This window comes from Lepisosteus oculatus, chromosome 1 (genome assembly GCF_040954835.1).
Source record: "Lepisosteus oculatus isolate fLepOcu1 chromosome 1, fLepOcu1.hap2, whole genome shotgun sequence".
Lineage (NCBI taxonomy): Eukaryota > Metazoa > Chordata > Actinopteri > Semionotiformes > Lepisosteidae > Lepisosteus > Lepisosteus oculatus.
In genome coordinates, this window is record NC_090696.1 from 42,576,615 (window position 1) to 42,599,136 (window position 22,522).

At 37.8% G+C, this 22,522-nt stretch overlaps 1 protein-coding gene across 1 annotated transcript; it reads left to right on the forward strand.

Moving 5' to 3' along the window:
- The first annotated feature begins 5,063 nt into the window (after window positions 1–5,063).
- Window positions 5,064–6,050, forward strand: LOC102693413 (taste receptor type 2 member 9-like). The gene has a single exon (XM_006629673.1). The coding sequence runs from the start codon at window positions 5,064–5,066 to the stop codon at window positions 6,048–6,050; it is 987 nt and encodes a 328-aa protein (XP_006629736.1).
- Window positions 6,051–22,522: the final 16,472 nt, after the last annotated feature.

The following is a 22,522-nucleotide window of genomic DNA, read 5'->3' on the forward strand; positions in this document are numbered from 1 at the left end:
TAAGTAAATACAATCAAAAATTAAAAAAGAAAATGAATCCCTACATCCATCTTGCTGTTGTACTGTGTGGTGAGTGGGTAATTATTTTTACTGACATCTGTAAGGGTAGAAAGTAGTTAAACCAATATTTCTTTTTTCAACTGGAATTCAGTATTACATTATTATGATGCTTTTCTATTAATGGATTGTTCAGTAATTATATTATTCAGACATGACATTTCATTCTGTATCAGCACTGAGTAAATGTTAACTCCAAACTAAAAAGAAAATTAGAACAATGCAAATGTAGATGTTTAGATGTGTGTTTGGAGAATGTAAATAATATATATATATCAAATCACACAACCTTTTTCTCTGTTTTTTTCTTTTTCTTTTTGTTCTCTTTTTCTAGTTTGTGTTCCCGTGCTGTTCTGCTTTGTTCTTTGCCATTAGATTTCAAAGTGTGCTTATTTCTAACGCCGTACAAAGAAGTTAACAGACTCTGCAATTACATTTTTCATTATAAAAAAGAAATATATATATAGAATGCCAATTTTCATGCTAAGTGCTGTTATTTTGTGTTCATAGAAATTAAAACATTTCTAAAGTTGTCAGAAAATGTAGTGGATGAAGTTAGTCCCAAGATTAAAAACATTATATCAGAAATATAAAGAATTATTGTTATATTGCTTATCTTGGACTCTTGCATTAAAGACCCTATAGTGAACTTGTCATAAGACACTGATGCACTAGCATGTAAATGACAATTATTGTGTTAAAGGCAATTCCCCACTCAATTCCACAGATATATCTTTAAATAGAAAAAGGAAACGTTCAGAGATTTCTTAAATCAGTTGACAGGGCTTGAGTCTGGAAGAGCCCAAAATCCTTACTAGCTAAATTCTATTTCTCCATACAGGGTCGTATTTATACATATATGATAACTATATCATCAATGTTACAGATTGAGAATCACAAAACCCACCCCAAGAAGACAAAGAAGGCAAGAGTAGGAAACATATCTAAGCTCGCAACCACAAACTAAACTTCACAAGACTGAACAAAGCAGGTTTATTAATGTTCCTCTCCCATGTAGAAAACCCCACATCCTCATCTGTTTCTACAGATGCATCACTTTCTGTTTGTACTGGATAATGGCAGTACTGTATAATAATTGAAGTCTAGATGGATTTATAGCAAATAAATGTCTATGTATTTAAAACACATGTGACTCAGCAAGGTAAGATTTAACCATTTTCAGGACAGTATCAGGTTTGCCAAAACACTCTATTGCACAGGGTTGACGTAAGGAAGAACAACAAAGTGATAATGTGAGAAAAATGGATGGATTTGCACTTGTCATGTGGCAAGTACTTTAGCTAGGTACTGCTTTCAAGACTTAAGATATACATTTCAGAAATGAAAGCATCAGATACCACCTTCATAGGAAGAAACTGTTCAGTGTACTAAGGAATACAGCAAGTATAGGAGACAGACCAAGATTTAACAGGGCCCAAGTGTTACTACCACGCACCACACCTGACCACATTAATTGCACTTGTTACCTCATTATCCAATCATGTCCCTTGTTTCACTATTTAAGCTCCTTGTCCCCATACTTCCTCACTTGGTATTTTGATTCATAGGCTAGTCAGTTCGCTGCTTGCTTTCTCTCACCTGACTGATCTCACAGATTTTGACATCTCCTTTTGACCCTTGGGTTTTGCTCTTTTGTATTACACCTCACGGACTTGTTTGCCATCTTGGACCCTCGCTTTGCATAGGGTTCAGCTCGTTTATTGACATTTATTGGCGTAACGCCAAGGTATCAAGTGTGTGTATTGTCTATTGAAAAACTGCACAGCACATTTTTCTTTCAAAGTATCAGAGGAAGAAAACTAAGAAAGGGAAGAGAGAGAAGAATCTGCGAACCAAATGTGGTCGACATCTTCAACATAAAAAAAAAAACAGTCAAGTGATCAGACAGTCCCAAATCAAGATTAGCTGATAAAAGAGCTGTCAGCAAAGACTACATCCAAAAGGAGACCTTTGTTTAGACCTGGATTGTGGTCCAACAAAAACTAAACAGTAAAATATTTAGGATCCTATTTAAGAGAAATGTATGTGCTCTTAATAATTAATAAGATTTCCCTTGGTCAATTGCCTGGCTTTATATGGTGAGACATATCTTGAATATCATTGGCATATGTTTTTCATTGATTCTCATCATTCTTAATACTGTATGTCTGAGTGGTGGCCCTGCACTTGCATCAGTTCAGTGGCAGATGAAATGGGGAAAACTGGGAAAATGTGCTTGAGGTCCCCAAATAGTTTTGTCTTTCTTTATGAGCTTCAGTGACTCTCCTTTATCTTTTCATTTCTTTTACACTCATATAAAAGCTGCGCATTCTAAAATAGTTATTGAACAAAATATTTTTGTGAAATTAAAGAAAGCTGAATCAGTTTTGAGTATGTTTTGTCTTTTGATTGTTATTGTGTGTACTTATGCACATTTAATGCAGACTTGTAAAAATATAAAGAACAGTATGTCCTGTTAGAATCAAAACATATGAATTCACGCTGTTCAGAGACTATATCATACAATATATCATAGAATACATCAGAACTGATTTTCCATCAACAGGCCCTAGCTTTTTTGGGACCCTTGTCCAGATCTTGGAAAAGGCCCCCCCAGATCACAATTTGAGCAGCTTATTTTACTATTTAGAACAAGTAAATGAATTATACAACTAGAAAACTTTTATTAACCAGTTTAGAAGTAAACATAAATTACTTAAAAACAGGAAGAAGCCCACATTTTACAAAGATAACATATATTTTAACATTGAAAGTAATAGTGTGAAACATTAATTTGTTAACTCTAGTAAAACACCTTACGTAGTCTACATGTGTAGCTACAAAATGTGGCTTGTCTAACTGTTCACCAGTTACATGGATCTGACAGACTCCAAACCAGATGATATACAAATGCATTATTACAGTGACTTGGTTTGGCATACCTCTGTCTTGAGATCACTTTTCCTGCCCTTCTTTTCTGCTCTTCCTTTTCTCAGTGCCCAATAGGTACGTCCTTTTGGATGACGATGTGCATTTATGGATTGCAACTGCATGATTTTAATTTTAGACTATTACAACATAGTTTGCAACACAAGTAAAAACTCACTTGTGTCACGATTGTAGTCCCTCCCCCTTAAGGGCGCTCTGGCTCTTTCACTTCAGACTTGATTTTGTGCACCTGCCCCCTGTTATGGTTTTATTTTCTGTTCCTGTTTTTATCTTGTCTAGTCTCAGATGTACCACCCGGCTTTGGACTTTGCCCGTGTTGGATTCCCCATTTGGACTACTTCTGGATTGTTTGCAGACTCACCTCCCTGGACACCTGCGCACTTTGGACACGCCCCCCCCATTTTTATTCCCGACTCCTGCATGCCTTTTTCCCCTGTGTTTTCCTCACTCCACCCCGGATCGTGTCGTCAGCATAGGGCCCTGAAAGAACTCGTTCGTTACACTTGTAGTGTTTCATTACACATTAGATGGATAAACAAACTACCACACTTACATTCACAAGTAATTATATTATAATCTCTAACAAAGTTTAACATCTTAGATCAGCACAGAAAGAGCCACTGGAGGGAATTTTTGTTTCACATTTGCGAACGTGCTGATTAAGATAAATATATGGTGTTGTACATTGAGGAGGCCCCCTGTAGGCCTCGGGGCCCTACAGGGGGCTTACTCGTGAAGTCTGAAGTGTAGAGATGTGCGAAATTAAATTTAGCTTTAGGATATTTTTTTTCTGAACTTTTGTAGATAATTGCCAGGGAGGAAGCTTACATGCCCTCATATGCTCTGAGGTGAGGGGAGGTGTGATGGAGGTGTTCTGAACCCCCAGCCATTGATAAACATCCTGGGAGACTCCAAGTTCTGTCCCCGGATGCCACAGAACTCCAGGGGGGACTAAAAATAGGGCTTACTGTACATTCCTTGTAGCAGAATGGACAGTACACCACTATGGAGCACTCTGACCCAGGGCAACTTGGTAAAACACTCCATGGTCAACAGGTTGAATCAATCTCCAGCCCAATCCCATTGACCCGGTCCCAGGAGCCCCCACCTGGTACTGTTGCAGGTGAATCTGCACGAGATCTGTCTGCACCAACACTGTTCTGGACCAGCAGAAGTGCTGGGCATCCTGTAGTTTCCTTAGGCATAGGCAGGCACCGGTGCCAGAAGGACTTGGCAAGGTATCATTTATATCTAAATATCTTATTCCACAGTATCATTCTCTCATGTTCGTTTTGCATGTAAACCATGCGGGCATTTTGGTGTGCAAATAGGACTAGTACTGTAGGCCTGGCTGATTTTCTTATAAATTGCATCCTTTCCCCTTTATTTGCATGACTTCCGGTTCCCTGACTGAAAACCATTTATGTCACATAAAAACCAACAAAGAACACAGTCATTTTCTTTCCTGCTTCAAGCAAAGCTTTCTTGAACACATTTGCAGACTCTCCCTTACATAATATTATGCTACTAATCTTTCGTTTCCCTTCTACTCATCTGATTCCATCAGTGCGACTTTTCATGCTTAAATGTGTCAAAATCCAAGCACACCCTTTTCTGATTTGCACTGGTGACACTCAAAATGTTTTCAGATATTAATATTATATGGAATATCAACTAACCTGATTACTTTAATGCTAGTTTAGGAGCCATCATTCTTGACATATGATCCTAGTCAGTGATCCTAGTCAATATCTAGAACACCTGGACAGCAAATTCATTTCCTGCTCTGTGGGCTTTGTAGGGTTTTTTAAGTATACATCATATGCCCACAGATGTAGTGATTTGTTTAGAGTTTTAGTACCAGCTAATTTACCACAGAGACAGAGGAAAACGGAAGAAAAACCTGCGCTGCATGAGCAGGTTGCATTTGCAAAGGAAAATAATTCGCATTTGTGAACTGTGAGCAAAATCAGTTGTGTGTGGAGTTTGGGGGCCTAAAGTTTTAAAGAAAGAGAAGGAAAGGACACAGAGTGTATTTTTTCTTATCTACTTTTGCAATGAATTTGGTTGTGTATGGTGGATTTGCTGGAAATGCGCTGTTGTCGTTCTTTGCAGTCACTGGGAACGTGTTCATCATCTGTAGCAATATGTGTCGTGCCTGGACAATAACTAAAGAAGCAAAAGAGAGGAAAAATTTGTTTCTAGCTGGGGAAATAATAATCACCTGCATCACACTGGCTAACCTGCTTCTCAGTTTGTCTGGTTTCACCTGGATAGCAATCAAGACCTTTGAGATGCACTGCCAGGTGGGACTAACTGGATACAGAGGGCTAACTTATGCCCTAATCCTGGGAGGGTCATCCAGCTTTTGGTTTACCTCTTGTCTGTGCACATTTTATCTCCTGAAGATTGTCAGCATTCCCAATGCCGCGTTCAACAAGCTTAAGCAAAATGTGTCCACTTTCGTTTTGGTTTTCCTCGGAGGGAGCTTTGCTCTGTGCTGTATCTTCAGCTTCCCTGCAGTTTACGCCCAAAACATCCACTACATCAACGCCTCCACGGGCCCTGACAATTTCACGGTTCAGTCTTGTAAGATATCCGCTGAGCTGTCGGGAGTGTCCTTTGAGTTTGCGATGTTCAACGGGTTTGTGCTGCTGGTCGCCCCCGCCGGCATCATGCTGTTGGCTTGTGTCGGGCTTGTGCTGTACCTGTGCCATCACATGCACCACATGAAGAGAAGCAGACGCTCTCCCGAGGCTCCAGAGAGCTCGCCCTCTCACTCTCCAGCTTTGCTGGCCCAAACCAGAATCTCCAAAATGATCGTCTGCCTGGTCGTTGTCTACCTCATCTGTGACCTAATCCTGTTCTTTTTGCTTTGTGGTGGATACACTTCGGCAAACTTGCAAGTGGTCAGTTTCTTTGGAGCTCTCGCAATGTCCGCCTTTGCTGTAGGTATCGCCTCTCTTCTCACGTATGGCAATGCCAATCTAAAGAAGGACCTGACCTTCTTGTTTCCTTGTTGCCTGAACAGTTTGACAAAATGAGTTATTGATATACAATTTCACAGCAAATAATGTACATGTGTTGAGTGAGATGACAAAAACGTACTTCACTTATTACAGGTCTACACTCCTTTTAAACCACATGTGTTTTCTGTACTCGTAGAAATAAGTAAACTGTTTTGACTTTGCATTTTTATATCATATTGCTCTATATTTACAGTCTATTCATTCATGTTTGCTATCTGTTTTAATTTTCAAAGGGAATGTTAATGTGTGTCCACATTTTTCCACACAAAGAATCCATACTGTGAATAAAAAGCTAACTTTTACAATGTACGTCACTTGACATTCTAAAGTCTAAAGTTCTAAATCACCAGACAATTCCTTTAGTAGACAAAAAATGAGAAAACTTTTTTTTTACAAAAGGTGTGAGGGAATGAATTCCTTCACCATCAGCCTTTGATGCAGACAGTTTCTGGTTTTTGTGTTGGACTACAGATTGTAGTTTTCTCTTCCTGGTTGTTTTAGATGATTATAAGGTAACTTCTTTCAGTTTATTTCTTTCAGCTCATAATTCTTGACCAGTTAGAAATAGACTCAGAAAGTAGTCTGATCTGATGATGTAACATGGAGATGTGGCCATTCTGGGTGGAATGCTTGGGGATTGGAATTTAGGGGTTTTCTACTTTTCTACTTGTTGGTTAGATGCTATTTATCGTATTCTGTTTTTATATATACAATATGGAATATAATTATATACATATTATGTTAAAAAAAAACAATCTAGTAGAGTGGTCAAGCAAGTTTCTACAATTAGTTGCCCTCTTGATAATATCACATTCTAAGTCCAAAATATTTTTTAAAATGTTACTTTAATCATTTTACTTATAACAATCCAGAATATATTTTTTTCAACTTTCCTGATGCATTAACTGTTTCTGTCTTTATGAATTTAAATGAAAATTAAAGTTGGAAACATTGAGATCTGTTCTCTCCTTTTTAACTGACTTAAATGGTCTTTGGCTGTAGATGTTTATATTAGTTCAATACATAAGCCTTACAGGGTGGGTCTGTGGCTGTATCTTTACAGGTTCTATATTTACTCTGTTCCCAGCAGTGCTGGAGCTCTGGGTTCAATTCATGGGGTGCTATCTGTGTGGAGTTCATATGTTCTCCCTTGATCATGTCGGTTTCCTCCGGGGCTCTGGTTTCTTCCATCAGTCCAAAGACTTACTGGTAGGTTAATTCAGTTCAGGTAAAATATGACTTGGTGTGTGTGTGTGTGTGTGTGTGTGTGTGTGTGTGTGTGTGTGTGTGTGCCCTGTGATGGATTTCCACCCTGTCCAGGATGAATTGTTGTCATTAAAAATTAATAATTGTACACTGTATACACATACAGTTACAGACAAAATAGTAGTCCTTTTAATTTGAAACATCATTGTTTGTTAATTCACTTAATTTAATGCTTTTTATAAAGATGTATTTTTCAATAATATTTAAATACATTTAAGTGTATTGGGCACATATTTTTCCAAGTCGTGACATGTTAACAAAATACAGACAAATGAAGAATAGATGCTTGTCTGTTCAAAATAGAGACATTTATAGGCTTTTACAGTACAGTATTATGATTGGACATAACTCATATTAAACGTGAGACATTATTGAGAGACAGGCTCCCTGTATGTTCCTGAGGCTGTGACAGAAGATAACATACTGGGTTTCCAGCTCTACTGAGTTTCCTTTCCCTGTAGGATTGGAAGCAGTTCGGATTCTGGTAGGTATTAGAATTCTGTGATTATATTTGTGATTGTAGGGAAGATTTGCCTAATTCCGGAGTATTTCTCACAATGCAGCACAAGGGGTGACTCTGTCTCTGCTTCTCACCACTGGCAGTGGGAGAGCAGCCAGGTCTGCCCGTGATGTGCAGTTTCTATGGCCAGGCTGTGTTCAGTGAGCCTGTACTTTGTCAGGGGCTGTTTCTCTTTGCTATCTCTTACTGTGGTCAGGTAAAGTATATAACTGATAAAAGATAAGTGTGAGATAGTCTGGTGTTTCTGTATCAGGGAAAGACGTTTCAGCATGTCAGGGAGAGACGATCTCTGTAGCACTTCAGCTTTATTGGGGAGTGAGATAAGAATATAACAATTAAAAGGTAAGAGACAAAACATACAAGGGTTTTAAAAGCATTTTTGAAACTAATCCTTAGTGAGTAAGGATTACAATTTTATTATTTCGAAATGTACTTCACCTAGACAAACATTAAATAATTTTTACACCAGCAATTGTTTGAACACAATCACTAAACATGACCTACTACAGTTTGTAAAAAGCAACACTTTTTATCTTGTTTTTTTTTAAGATAATGTAAAAAAAGAGAACAGGAAAGAGTATTATTTGTGCTCAGAGCTCTGAGCTCTCCTGTGGGGAAGCAGGCTCCAATGACGCAGGTACATTTTCATCACCACTTGACTCTTCATTAGCATTTGCATTAGCTAAAAAACAATGAAAATACAAAACATCTCTTTAGTTTTAGCAATAGTTTCCTATGAACAATTTATAGAGTGATTTCTGATTTATCATTAAGAAGGTGGTATATAACATTGGCATATTTTCTTTACCATCCTAAAAATATAAAAAGGAGACAAACTGTAGTTAATAAACTGCAGTTACAGGCAAATACATCAGATGAAAGCATTTGGAAAAATAAAAGAATTTTTTAAAATTATTTTAGTCTTTATGCAGCCTTTTCTTTTATTTCTAACTCCCCAAGTCTGGACATTCCGTCGGTCTCTGGATCTAGTGAAAGTGTACATATTTTTTACAACTGAACTTTGTTAAGAATTTCACATTATTATTTCTTATGCACATTACTTACTTTTGCTGTCAGGGCTTTGCTTTTCTTATTTTTAAAGTTTGTTGCCACAGGCAACAAACTTGTTATTGTCCTTTGTGCTGTTCATGTCTTATAAGGGAAGAACATTATTGTTTTTATGGAGAATCTTAATTTTCATCTTACTGTTATGGACCAGCATTTCTCTATCATTGTGTTGTGGTGCCCGGCTCTGCTTTTTATGTTAACTAGTTCTGAGAATCTGGATCCTCTCTAGTGAGATTTTTTTTATATTTTAATTTGGTCATTATATTTTAATTCAGTTATTGTGTCCTGATATATCTTTAGTCAGTACCTGGCCCTTTCTTCTCCCCTCTGCACAGATAGAAAACAGCTGTCAGCAGTGTGAGAAAGGGAAGACACCGCAAGATGTATGAGACTGTCCACTTCACAGTGCTGTCTGTGTCTAAAACAAAACAAGAGAAAAAAAATCTGTAGCTTAACATGCGCGGTTAGTAAGAACTTTCCGTCTGAGTGTTTTTAAAATAAAAAATGTTACTTCATAAAGTTTGTGTGTCTTAGTTTGTTGTAAATGTTGTACCCAAAGGAGCAGTTCTAAAAAGTTGCTGCAAGTGGTTATGGCAACATTCAAGCTTTATATTAAAAGAGTTTACAACAAGTAAACTAAGGAGAAGCTAGAATGATACCCACCGCTTTTGTGGTTTATTGGCCAAAGTGTTTGTGAAGCAGTTAGCAATTTGGAGCAGTTGATGACCCACTTTAGACATGAATCATCAGCTGCAGCATTGGATGCTCAAGTCTGAAACATGGTTTAGTGTGATAAACCTGACATGTTTCTAGTCAATCCTTTTAACAGTAGTATTTGAGAACAAATTGGTCAGTCAGGTAGGCTGATTTAAACAGGACCCCTGTTTTGAGATAAGTGAATCATATTGCCACTTGAACGTTATCTAGCAGCTTTAATTAGGCCAAACAATGTTTGTTTACACAGTAGTAGTTTGTGGTGTGAGATGTGTATTGACAAGAGCCAAAATATGGTGGTCAAGTGCCGATTCTGGATTATGAGGGAAAAAGAACACTATTTCATCATATTGGAACAGCATTGTAACTAAAATGATACCAACCAACTCTGGAGTTGATTAACTAAACTTTAAACAGGAGCTGTTTTCATTAGAAACTGTATTTTGCCAAGCAACTGATGATCGTCTGCAGATATGAATATCATCACAGCAAGCTGTGAGGTGTAAATCAGAAGCAGTTTTAGTTGGTCAGGAAACTTTAAACTTTAAAAGAAAATGTTAACCTCAAATAAAGTAACAGTTCCAAAGAAACAGGCACTTTCAGAGCAAAATGTTGGCTGTACAGGCACCTAGCAACCTAGCATGACACTTAGCATGTAGGATTGACAGGAGTTAATAAGCCAAAGAGTTTTCAAATAGCAGGATTAATGTTATGGGCCATGTATTGACAAAGAAGAAAAAGAGAAAGACATGGCAGTCAGACTGTTGTCTGTAATGACTGTAATGGTTTACACAGGAACTTCACTTCACATATATTCATTGTGTTGGTACTAGAATTATGATTATGCATTTCCTCAGCTGAGAGCCAACCCCCTAGGCTTTAGGACAAGGACGTCAGAGGAGACATGAGAAGGAGAAGGTAACCAACCTTAGCCAGCAGCCATATCACTCTGCAACTCACAACTGGCAACCCATTGAAGCTAAGTAGGTGTGAGCCTGGTCAGTACCTGGATGGGAGACCTCCTGGGAAAAACTAAGGTTGCTGCTGGAAGTGGTGTTAGTGGGGCCAGCATGGGGTGCTCACCCTGCAGCCTATGTGGGTCCTAATGCCCCAGTATTGCGACGGGGACACTATACTGTAAACAGGCGCCGTCCTTCGGATGAGACATAAAACTTTCTGTGACTTTCTATGGTCATTAAAAATCCCAGGGCATAACCCTGGCTTCCTGTCCAAATTTCCCATTGGCCCTTACCAATCATGGCCTCCTAATAATCCCCATCTATGAATTGGCTTCATTACTATCCTCCCCACTGATAGCTGATGTGTGGTGAGCGTTCTGGCTTACTATGGCTGCCATCGCATCATCCAGGTGGATGCTGCACATTGGTGGTGGTGGAGGGGAGCCCCCATTACCTGTAAAGGAATTAATTTGAGCCCAGTATGTATTGGTTGCTCGTCTCTGGACTGATTACATACCAATATCTTTTTGTATTGTGGTGAACACAATTTTACATAGTATTCTAAATGTAGTTTTACTACTTCATTGTACATACAGTATCATAACATCCCTTTATTAAACTTTTACTATGTTAACAACATATTCTAATATTTTGTTTGCCTTTTTATTGCTGCCCAGCCATGCCAGGAAGATGATAGCAAATCATCAGGATTAGGAAGGAGGCACAGGGAGGGCTAATAACTGCTGCTGCTCATCTTAGGGTGGTGCAAAAAAAAGAGAGAGAAAGAGGGAAAGGGGCTCCCCTTTTATAGGTGCAGGGAGAGGGTAAGTAAGCTTGAAAATAAGGGGAGAGAGGTAAGGGTTTAGAGGTTCTTAGACACACTGCTTCCGGGTCAGGATGCTGAGATACCATGACATATGCTCTGTTTGGATTCCTCCATCCATTTTCTAGCTGCTTTATCCGATCCAGGGTGATGGAGCAGGTGGATCCTCTCCCAGCATTCAACAGCCACAATACACCCTAGACAGGATGTCAGTCCATTGCAAGGTTTGTTTGTATCCTTCTCTAAATCCATTAGTATCTCAACAACAAGGGCAGCTGGGTCATGTTTCTCAAAATGGTTTATGACCCACGACCCAGGTGTAAAAATGAGTACAGCACACTTTCAGGGGCAAAATACAAATAAAAAACAAGTTGTTCATGAAATCTGCCAAGTTTCAATTCAGCTTGTGCAGCAGTTCACAAGACGATGAGTGGGAAAGTGGTTTTGACCATGTGGGTGAGGCAGCATGGCTGATGCCAGACGTTAATTTTTGTCAAGTGTTCTTGTTTTTTTGTTCCAGTATACTTACCTAGCATGAAGCTGATGGTCTGCATATTCTTTAAACAAGAGCTGTTTTCAAAGTAGGAAGAAGACTTATAATAGGTGATCCCTACTATAATACCTAACATGAGGTAATATACAGTATTTTATACATTAGGAAGGTTTTTCACTTTCAGTCTTTTCTGGATGTAACACTTTTTTTTTCAATTCAGTAATGGCTTTCTAATTACAATTTTTCTCAATCATTTAGACACTAAAAATCATTCAATGAGCAAAACATCTCAAACTATTACATCAGCTACCAAAAGAAAGACTCATTTCCAAAAACTATAAACATATTCACCTGGTTTCACACAAGTTGCAGATTTGTTTAACCTTTTGTGCAAAACTCTACACACAAATCTCCTCATAAAGCACAGGTTGCACCATGTGCTCATTTAGAAAGCACTGGCATTCAACAATCATCACAATATCATCGCAACCTGAAATCAATTAACATAACATTCTCAAGATGCAAACACTAATAAGCCAAATTGTTCACACACCAAAAATAAACTCAGGATGTATAAAAAGGGCCACAGGTGAGTTCATATGCTTTGGAACAATGGATCCAAACAAAGCAGAAAGTGCTCAAGTAAGAGGAACAGTACAACTGAGAGGAAATGGAAGAGGAAGGAGAACATTTGTATCTGATGAGATCCATGCTACTGTAGTTGACCATGTCCTTGTCAATGGAATGATAATGAGTGAAGCTGGGCAAAGAGTACAGCCAAATTTGAGCTACTTCACAGTAGCATCTATAATCTGGACCTTCAGAGAACAAAACAGGTAATTTACTGTTAACTACTGTAACATTGCAGTGCTGTATTCTGCTCTCTTACCTGTTTGCTCTACTGTACTGTAATACTGTGTGGAGCTGAGTGGGAAATACATTATTACTGTACTGTATCACAAAGAAGCCGTGGTAGCTCAGACGGCAAGGGTACGAAGGTTCCGGGTTTAATCCCAGGTAGGGTCAAGCGATGTAGCTTGCTCGAATTCCTTCCAGACGGCTCCCAGGTCCACTCAGTCTGCTTTCCAAATGAGTACCTGGGGTTAATCCTTCTGGGGGTAATAGGCTGGCCAGAGTGTGATGCTGACCAGATCACCTCCACTTCCAGAGTAAGATGGTCAAAGAAAAATGGTGGCCCTTGTCCCCCATTCCCCATGGGGCCTTCATGGCCTAAAGGGACCTACCTACTGTATCACATGAACTTGGGAATTGTATTATTTTGTAAAAATGGATGACTGTAGCCCAACAGCTCTTATTCTATTTTTGCAGAACTGAGAGACAACAAGTTCATGGAGGCAGACCATGGCAATTTCCAGAAGAACAGGAAACTGCAATTGTCAACATGGTCATAGCCAACAATGTCATTCGTCGGTGAGAAATTCAGACCAGAATAATTGAAGATGAGGGTACATTTCAAGGAATTGACCAAATCAGCATTTCAACCATGGACCGCGTCCTTCGACACAACAGAATACGAACAAAACAAGCCTACCGTGTTCCTTTTGAAAGGAATTCAGAAAGAGTCAAAGACCAGCACTTGGAATATGTCCAAGTACAAAAGTCTTCATCCAATATTTTCGGATAATGTATTTCAGCAGTTTATAGCGAGAGGCCATAATGGCCTACTTTTACTATAGTAATATTTTTAGTGGTTTACTGTATTTCTACGTAATATACATAATCTTTTCAAGAGAATATCTGAGCTTGATGCCAGAGACCCTCCAACATGAGTGCATCTTCATTGAGGCAGGATTTAACTTCACCAAACGGAGGAGAAGAGGGTGATTATCAGCCACCAGGCCGTTGTGGATGTCCCTGGCTAGCATGGAGGCAATGTCACACTGTGTGTCGCCGTCAGCCACCGGGGGGTCCTCCACCACCATGCCACTCTGGGCCAATATAACACAGCACATCGGGTGGCTTTCCTCGATGACCTTCGGGATGATTTATTTCAACAAGAGCTGAGGGAGCCGGGGCAGCCAGAGAAGTCATGCTACTCTCTGCCTCTCCTCCCCACTAATAGCTGATGTGTGGTGAGCATTCTGGCGCACTATGGCTGCCGTCACATCATCCAGGTGGATGCTGCACGTTGGTGGTGATGGAGGGGAGTCCCCATTACCTGTAAAGTGCTTTGAGTGGAGTGTCCAGAAAAGATCTATATAAGTGTAAGCAATTATTATTATTACGTTGTTATTTGGGACAATGTCAGTGTCACGGATGTCGGAAGGGACGAATGGTGGAATGACAAGAGAGCGAAAAGACCCTATGGGTAGCGGCGAGACGGGGGTTAGCCCGGCTCAGCTGTTCAGGAAATGCCGTAGAGAAACCTATGCCCTCGGGTAGCAGACATGGGGCGACCTGCTAGGCGGGTCTCAGGACATCCGAACGTCAATGCTGAGCGAAGGTAGAATGAGAGACCCGGAAATATATAGTCCCAGAGAGAGAGAAACACCGGAAGGACAGCAAAGAACAGGAAATGAGAGACAGGACAGAGATGGAGCGCCCTCTGGCTGCAGAGGGTGTGACGGTCAGCTTCGACCGCACGGCTGTGGTGTGCAACTGGTTCACTGACAATCCTAGATTCTCTAACCTGTTTCTTCCACCCTATTCCCTATTCCTCAACCCTACAGAGACATTTTTCTCGGCATAGGGGTGGAAGGTATATGACAGAAATCCATATGAGCGGGAAAACCTTCAACGGGCAATGGAGGAGGCTTGTGGGGACATTACCTTGGAGTCTTGCCAGGGGTGGTCTTTCCCCGCTGCCTGGCCAGAGCTTACATTGCCTGTGATGTAGATGAGATTCTCTGGCCTGATCCAGCCCAGAGACAGGATGCTGAGGCAGAATAAATGTGATTTTTCTCTCTTTATAGCAACTTTCTTTTTCTTATTTTACATAGTTGAATACTTGGGAAATATTTTTACTGTACTTTGCTTTTGAATAGTGTATTTTCACATTTACCTTTTCATCCAACTTCAGTTTACTGCCCTGTACACTCAGGGAAATTTTTGTAATTTGACATTGTGTTCTTTTATTTGCACACTTATTTCATTTATGTAGATTACAGTAGCATGAAGTTGCAAAGTTCAAAATGTATAGAGGTTGTTCTGAAAACGCATATGGACCCTGATTTATTGCAGTAACAGGTTTTTATAGTAGTGTTTTGAATAGATCTCACCAGTGCCTAATGGGTATTCAGTGGTGTCTGTGTATTGGATGGCTTTTGTGTGCAAAGTTTGATTTAGTAAAGTGTTTTTGAGTAGACTGTTCAATTTTGTCATACAAGTTGGAGGTTTGTACAGATCACTGTGTGTTTTTTTGTTTTGTGTTTAGTTTGGTAAAATGGAGCCTCGTTTGAGGAAATGTGCCTTAGCTGTTGGGGAAAAAACAGCAAAATAAAATAGTATCTAAAATCACTATAAATAATGCTACTATTAAAATTGCACTACTTAGAACAGACCAACCATACTTTGTAAGTGTTGTTATCTGGTGAGTCAATTTGATTGGTAGTGTATTTTGCACATTACTAGACTGAAAGTCATTAATCATACCATAGGTATAGTATACTATCACGTATTGTTTTATCACACATGACATTACTATATCTAAAAAAATCATACTGGATTGTAAGAAGGAACAATGAACTCGTGAAAATGAAAATGCATGTTGGCAAATTAAAAAGAGAAAATAAATTGGGATCTAAAATCATTATAAATAATGCTACTCCCAATGTTATTCACTACATAATGACTAAAATCAGGATTATGGACTAGCCTAGTTTAATTTAAGCTTAGTTTAATTTAATTGGTTTTATTTTAGATACTTGCAATGTAATCACATTTGTCTGGGGCTATTTCATAATATTTTATGCCTTTATACAAATCAAATTTGAACCACTTAGGAAATTCTTTAAATGTTTTCATATCAATGTTTTTTTTTTAAATAAATTCTGGTAATTTTGTGTAATTAAAAGATAACTAGTTTTGCTCTCCTGCTTAGTCTATAGTGTTTGATTGGTTAATTTAGTCTCCTTAACTGTGGAGGGCAGCAGTCATTAGCTGTAATCAATGCTATCGACTCGGTTCTATTATTTATTTGGGAACTATCTGGTAGTCTTTGCTTTATTGTATTTGGCCTAAGTGCTGTACTAATAATGTCTAGTCCTGAGGTATTGAGCTAGTCTGGTACTTACTGAACTTTACTTGTGAGAATGTCCATGTGTCACCCCCAAGAAGCATCACAATTTTTGCCTAGTCAAAGCAATCTTATCTGAAACAGGGAACCAATTTCTATATGTAACATTTGCTGTAAACTATAAAATGTAACTATAATCTTCTACCCAAGATGTGGCTAAGGATCTGCACCTGTGGCTGGAAGGGTGCTGGTTCAAATCCTGTGGCTGGCAGAGAAATCCTACTCTGTTGGGCCCCTGAACAATGCCCTTAACCCCAGCTGCTCCAGGGGCACTGTATCAGTGGCTGACCCTGTGCTCTGACCCCAAGTTTCTCTCCCTGTCTGTGTGTCTCATGGAGAGCAAGCTGGGGTATGCGAAAAGACAAATTCCTAATGCAAATAATTGTATATGGCTAATAAAGTGATCTTATACAAGAGTCATCCAATTCCATGGCAGAGAGTGGTGGTATTAATATGACTTATCTCCCTAATCCTCACTTCACAACCTTTATTCATCCGATTCTGGTCTCCTATGTGTGCCCCAAGCTTGGTTACACTCTGTGGGAGAGAGAGCCTTCTCTTGCTATGTCACAGAGCTCTGAAATTCCATACCCAAGGATTCTATTCCCTACCCTGAGTGTATTCAGATCCAGACTCAGGAAGACGTTTGCTCAGAATAGATTTTATTGAACTGGTTTCTGTGTCCACTCCTTGCATTTCTAATTCCCTGTGTTTCTTAGTGCTGATTTTATCATATCCCCTCTTTGTTACCGTTTTCTTTTTTTGGTGTTTTTTTTTAACTTTTCCATAAAGTTTTTGAGAAGATACTGTACTTTTAAAGGCACTACATAAAAAAAGTTTATTTTTATGATATTCTGTATAACGTAAAAATGGTATTCCCATAATTTTATTGGTATTGGTCTTATTATCTCTGGATTTTAATGTTAAACTTCACACACTTTTTCTATTTTACGAAATATCAAACAAAGACAACTGCTTTACTTACCTTCATGGATCTTTTCACTTTTTTGTACAAAAAGCATAGTTCCTGTTCCCTGCCCATTCAGTAGAATAGGGATCTCGACTGTGACCGTGCACCAGTATGTTCCAGTATCTTTCAGAGTGACTTGAGTGATCGTGAATTCAGAGGTATCCTCTTCACCAATGCTGGTTGTTTTTTGTAGCATAACTGTTTGTTTAGGGTGTGATGGGTCAGTTTTCTTCCATTCAACTTTTGCTTGGACAGCATCTTGCATTTTCCAAGAGCAGAGCAGCTGAACTGATCCCCCCTCAACAGCATGTATACGCTCAGGAGACTGAGTGACAATAAATTTTCCCTCTGCAGCTATTGAGAAATAAAAGAAATAAATAAATGCATTAATATATCTTGGGTGTTATATTGTAAGATGTCACAAACACGGTTGTCTTCTCAGTTAATAATAGAAATAACATTTACATTTTTTACAGGGTTAGATTTATATATTGTAAACTGAAAATACTAAGTTTTTCTTACATTAGTAATAAATGTAAGAAAGATAATGTTAGAAAAATATAATTAATAATTATTGAATGCATTACTATAACATTCTGGAAAATAAAAATGAAAGAATCTTGAATTATATCAAGGTACATTTGTAACCACAAGTAGAAATAAATGCTCTTAATTTTCTTCAACTGTTTTAAATAGAGTTTGAGGTGCAGTGAGCTTCTTGCTTTAGAAGGTAATTGATTTAGAGTTACAAGCACTGTTATGCCTAATACTAAATGCATATCAATATGAACCCTACTAAAAAAGATTAACAAAAGACCTAACCACCATTAACTAAATTAATTACTCAATGTAAAACACAACTTCGACATTAAATGAAGTCTCTATCTAAGAGGAACATGAATCGTGCCAAACCATAAACAAAAAGTAACCAATTCCCCTTTCTGAAATGATAAATTCAATAGATAATTGAAGTAGTTGGATATTTAAGAAATTAGTCTGCATGAGTTGTCTTTTTGTCAGCAGTTCTGTGTCTAACAACCAATGTAAGTGATCACAAGTTAAGAAACATTCTTCAACATCTCTTATGTCCTTCCTAACTACAACTGAGGAGTTATAGTTATATCCAGTGCCAACTTAAAACTGAAACCACATTTAAAATACAAGGATAAGATCATGTTGATTTAATTATCTACTCATCCTTAACTTCTTGACCCTCTCGGTAATCTCATACGAGCTGCTCTCCTAAATCTTAACGCTTTGAAAACGAACCCATATTCAAGAGCCCTATGCTACAGTTAGCTTTTAAGTCTTAAAGGAAAGTTACAGTAAGTCATAAAGATCTTGAGTGATGGAAACATTGTGAGTGGTGATGCTAAAAGTTGAATTAGTGATAGCTTTAATGGTAACTTTCTTTGAGGTATTTTACTGTAGCTCTGCTCACGCAGATGTTGAAGACATTTTGTTGATATTAGATTTGGTATCGTATAATAAAATTATCTAGCCATTTGCACATTGATAGTGTTCTTAAAGATAAAAAATACTGCTGTAATAACTTTAGACCATTAAGATGGAAATTGCTCTTTTAACTTTCTAGATCCTATCATTTGTGTATTTATCCAAACTGTAAGAAGTGTTTGTCTTGAAAACTGTAACATACAAGGTGTGTGGACTTTTCAAAACCACAAACAAGATTGTACAAATTGATTAAAGATAAAGCACAAAATAGTTTTAAGAGGAACAGTGCTAAACAGTGTTCTAGAACTTCACCCTTAATTAGTAAATGATGCACAAAGAAACGTTCGAAACCACACACTTCAAAACCTTTAAGAATAAAGCCAATAAATGGGAGAACCTCTGTCAATTTTTGGCAAATATGCAGACAGCTACTATTGTATTATTAAGACAGCTGTTGTATTATTAAGTATTGTATAAAATGTTTATTATACAAGTACATTTAAGTAAATTTCTTGATTTTTCCTACTTTCTCTCAGGAATAATAATTTATTTCTGACATTCTTTATCCCAAATAAATTGTATAAAAGTATAGAGTTTGGTATTTTTATTTTGGTCAAATTTGACCTGTTTCTGTTTATGGAAAGAATACATAAAATAATCTAAAATTATAAAATAAATACAAAATAATTGGAAAATATATTTTAGTTATAATAACTATCTTTATGGAACATGGATTAGTCATCAAAATTGAAATTCGATCAATAATGTTTTATCATATCAAATACAACATCCCGATTCCCACCTGCAATATGTTCTGTCCATGTGTAAGGTATTCAAGCACAAGTAATGAATTTATTATTTTAACTAAACCTGCAGTTGGTGTCGTGACAAAAGAGTTTCTTTAGCACAAGTCATCTAAGACAATTCAAGTTATGGTCTTTACAAAACAAAGTCATTTTTTTTTACAAAATCTGACTGTCCAGATTGAAAAATGGAAATGGAAATTCCTACTGTATGACCAAGGCTCAGCCTTTATCTTAATTTTTATTTCAATCTTCATTACTTCAATCTTTTGTATTTCAGCAACAAACTGAGCACAAAACAAAGGTATGATAAAATACACACCAAAGAAAAAGTTTAAATTTAAGAACAGAGAGACTGAACACAGACAAATATAGTATAATCTGGAACATTTTAGCAGCAGTAATGAGAATATAATACTTACTAAACCAACTAAACCAAAGGAAGCTGTATGTTGTAAACTGCAGAAGCATCCCATAAACACTCATAATGAACATCTAGCAATTTTTAAGAACAGCACCTTCCATTGTCTATTTTCACTGACGCAGAAAAACCACAGCATACAAAAAATATGTTCTTGTTCTTCAGTATCGCTGCCCATCATTCAAAATAACAGTTTATCATTTCAAGTCAGACAAAGCATAGCAAACCACTAAACGTATAAACAGTCTGGTTTGTAAACAAGTTTAATTTAAAATGTAAGAGAATTTTCCAAATAAATTGGGTATATGACTCTAATAGGACAATAAATGTCATTCTCTGATGCAGGACACAGGATGTACAGTGAAACATTTAACAATGCATCGGTGATAATATTTTGTAGTAAAACAACAGAGGTGGTATTAGAACTACATATACATCCCAGTAATGAAATCCAATCCTACAGTTAGCAGAAAAGGTATAAAAGAGACTGATCAAATTAAAGAGTCACCTTCACTGTATGCTAAAGTATTTTCTTTTGAAAGAGTTTAAACCTCTATACATTAAGAAGTGCAATGGTTTCAAATTAAATAGATCAGCTTTCATTCCATTGGAAAACATTGAAAGTTGCTGTTGTTATCTTAAGACAGTTCATTCAGTTTATGAAAAGAAATTCAGCACTTTCAATTGAACCCAATTTACAAAGTTATTAGTTAAATAACAGTGTTGCAGCTGGTGCAATGACATTTTAGTGACAAGACAGTGCACTGGCAATGATATTAAACTGATCAACATTTGCCATTAACAGGTTTACTGTGAAAGTCACAGCATTATAGAATTCAGCTGTTGGAAGAAATAGTCTGTACATTTGTGACGGATACTACAGGTTGTACATTTGCTACTAGAGCCTGGACAAGCATGTGCCTGTTCACTGGTCTCTGAACCCTAGATGTTACACATTGTCCCAGCTCATCCCACAGATGTTCAATGGGGCTCATCCCTGGAGAGTAGTGCATCCATGTCTAAACATAAGTAGCAACAATAAAATTGAGTTGCTAAAAATGCTGCGATGCCTGGAACAATATGCAGGAATGGCAGGAGTTGATCAATGTAGCCTCTGACAGTTAGGTTACCATCAACCATTATAAGTGATGTTCTGTCGTGACTAGATTCTCCTGACCCACACCATCACACTCTGCCCTACCCTTCAATTTTGGTGAAGTGACATGACTTGTGGTCTCTACCTTCATGGCCTATCATCAACGGACTGTAGTCAGCTAAAACGTATGGGACAATTGGAAATGTATGGACAACTATGAACACCCCAGATGATGAGAAACATAGTGTGGATTTGTTTATTGATAAGTGGTACATATTGGGACCTTTGCTCGTTTTTTGAGTTTCACCAAGCTTAACACTTAACAGCTTAAATCACCTGTGCCTGAGCAATGTTTTTCCTACAAAGACAATTTAGCTTTGATGCAAAACTAACATTAACGTATTACTGTCAGACATGAAACATTGAAAAAATGAAGTAACATTTAATCAATCCCCAAAATCTGTATATACAGTAACTGTGCATACAAGCATAGAGTGACGTTTCATTCGATACTCAGTGTACAATAAGGATTCAAACAGTTTTAAGGTAAAACACAATAGAAAGTGAGTAACATAATTCATTAGTATCTAGTGTGACTGGCAGATGCTTATTCCTTGACCTAGAAAAGTTATTTTAGTACTTTACATTTACGCCGATCAGCTAATAAAAAAGATCAACTTTCAAAACTCTTGTGTTAGATGCCTTTTAGCTCTGAACACTGTAGCAGCAGAGACCGTGGTTCTGATGCAACCGACTTGTCAAGGGTAGAGGAAGTCATGTCTTCATGTGCACAACAAACAAAACCGCAACAAAAGAGCATCATGCAAGTCTAACAGTTTAAGATATCTGACAAAGTTAAAAGATGACGCTTCACATAATTAAATGAAAATATATTTTTTAATTAAATTATTTTTTTTAATATTAAAATTCTCTTTCAAAACTTGTTTTGCAGTATAAACAAATAGTCTATTAAAAGAATATTGAATACAAAGTGCTACAAATTGAATCATAATTTGATTTACAGAAGCTCAATGCTAAAATGAAGCAACTTGAGCATGGTTTTCAATGGAGTATAACTTGTAATCTACCAAGATATAACTTCCTGAAAACCACTCTTTTCCTTGTATTTTGTCTTTGTAGCATCCCTCCTCCACTCAATCACCACCTTAGCTCAACATTGGTTATAATAATCATAATAATAATAATTGCTTACACATTTATACTGTAGCACTTTTCTGGACACTCCACTCAAAGCGCTTTACAGGTAATGGGAACTTTCCTCCTCCAACACCAATGTGCAGCCCCACCTGGATGATGCGACAGGAGCCATAGTGCACCAGAATGCTCACCACACATCAGCTATTAGTGGGGAGGAGAGCAGAGTAATAAAGCCAATTCATAGATGGGGATTATTAGGAGGCTATGATTGTAAGGGCCAATGGGAAATTTGGCCAGGACACCAGGGTTACACCCCTACTCTTTTCGAGAAACGTCCTGGGATTTTTAATGACCACAGAGAGTCAGGACCTCAGTTTTACGTCTCATCTAAAGGACGGCACCTGTCAAAGTATAGTGTCCCAGTCACTATACTGGGGCATTAGGACTCACACAGACTGCAGGGTGAGCACCCCCTGCTGACTCCAC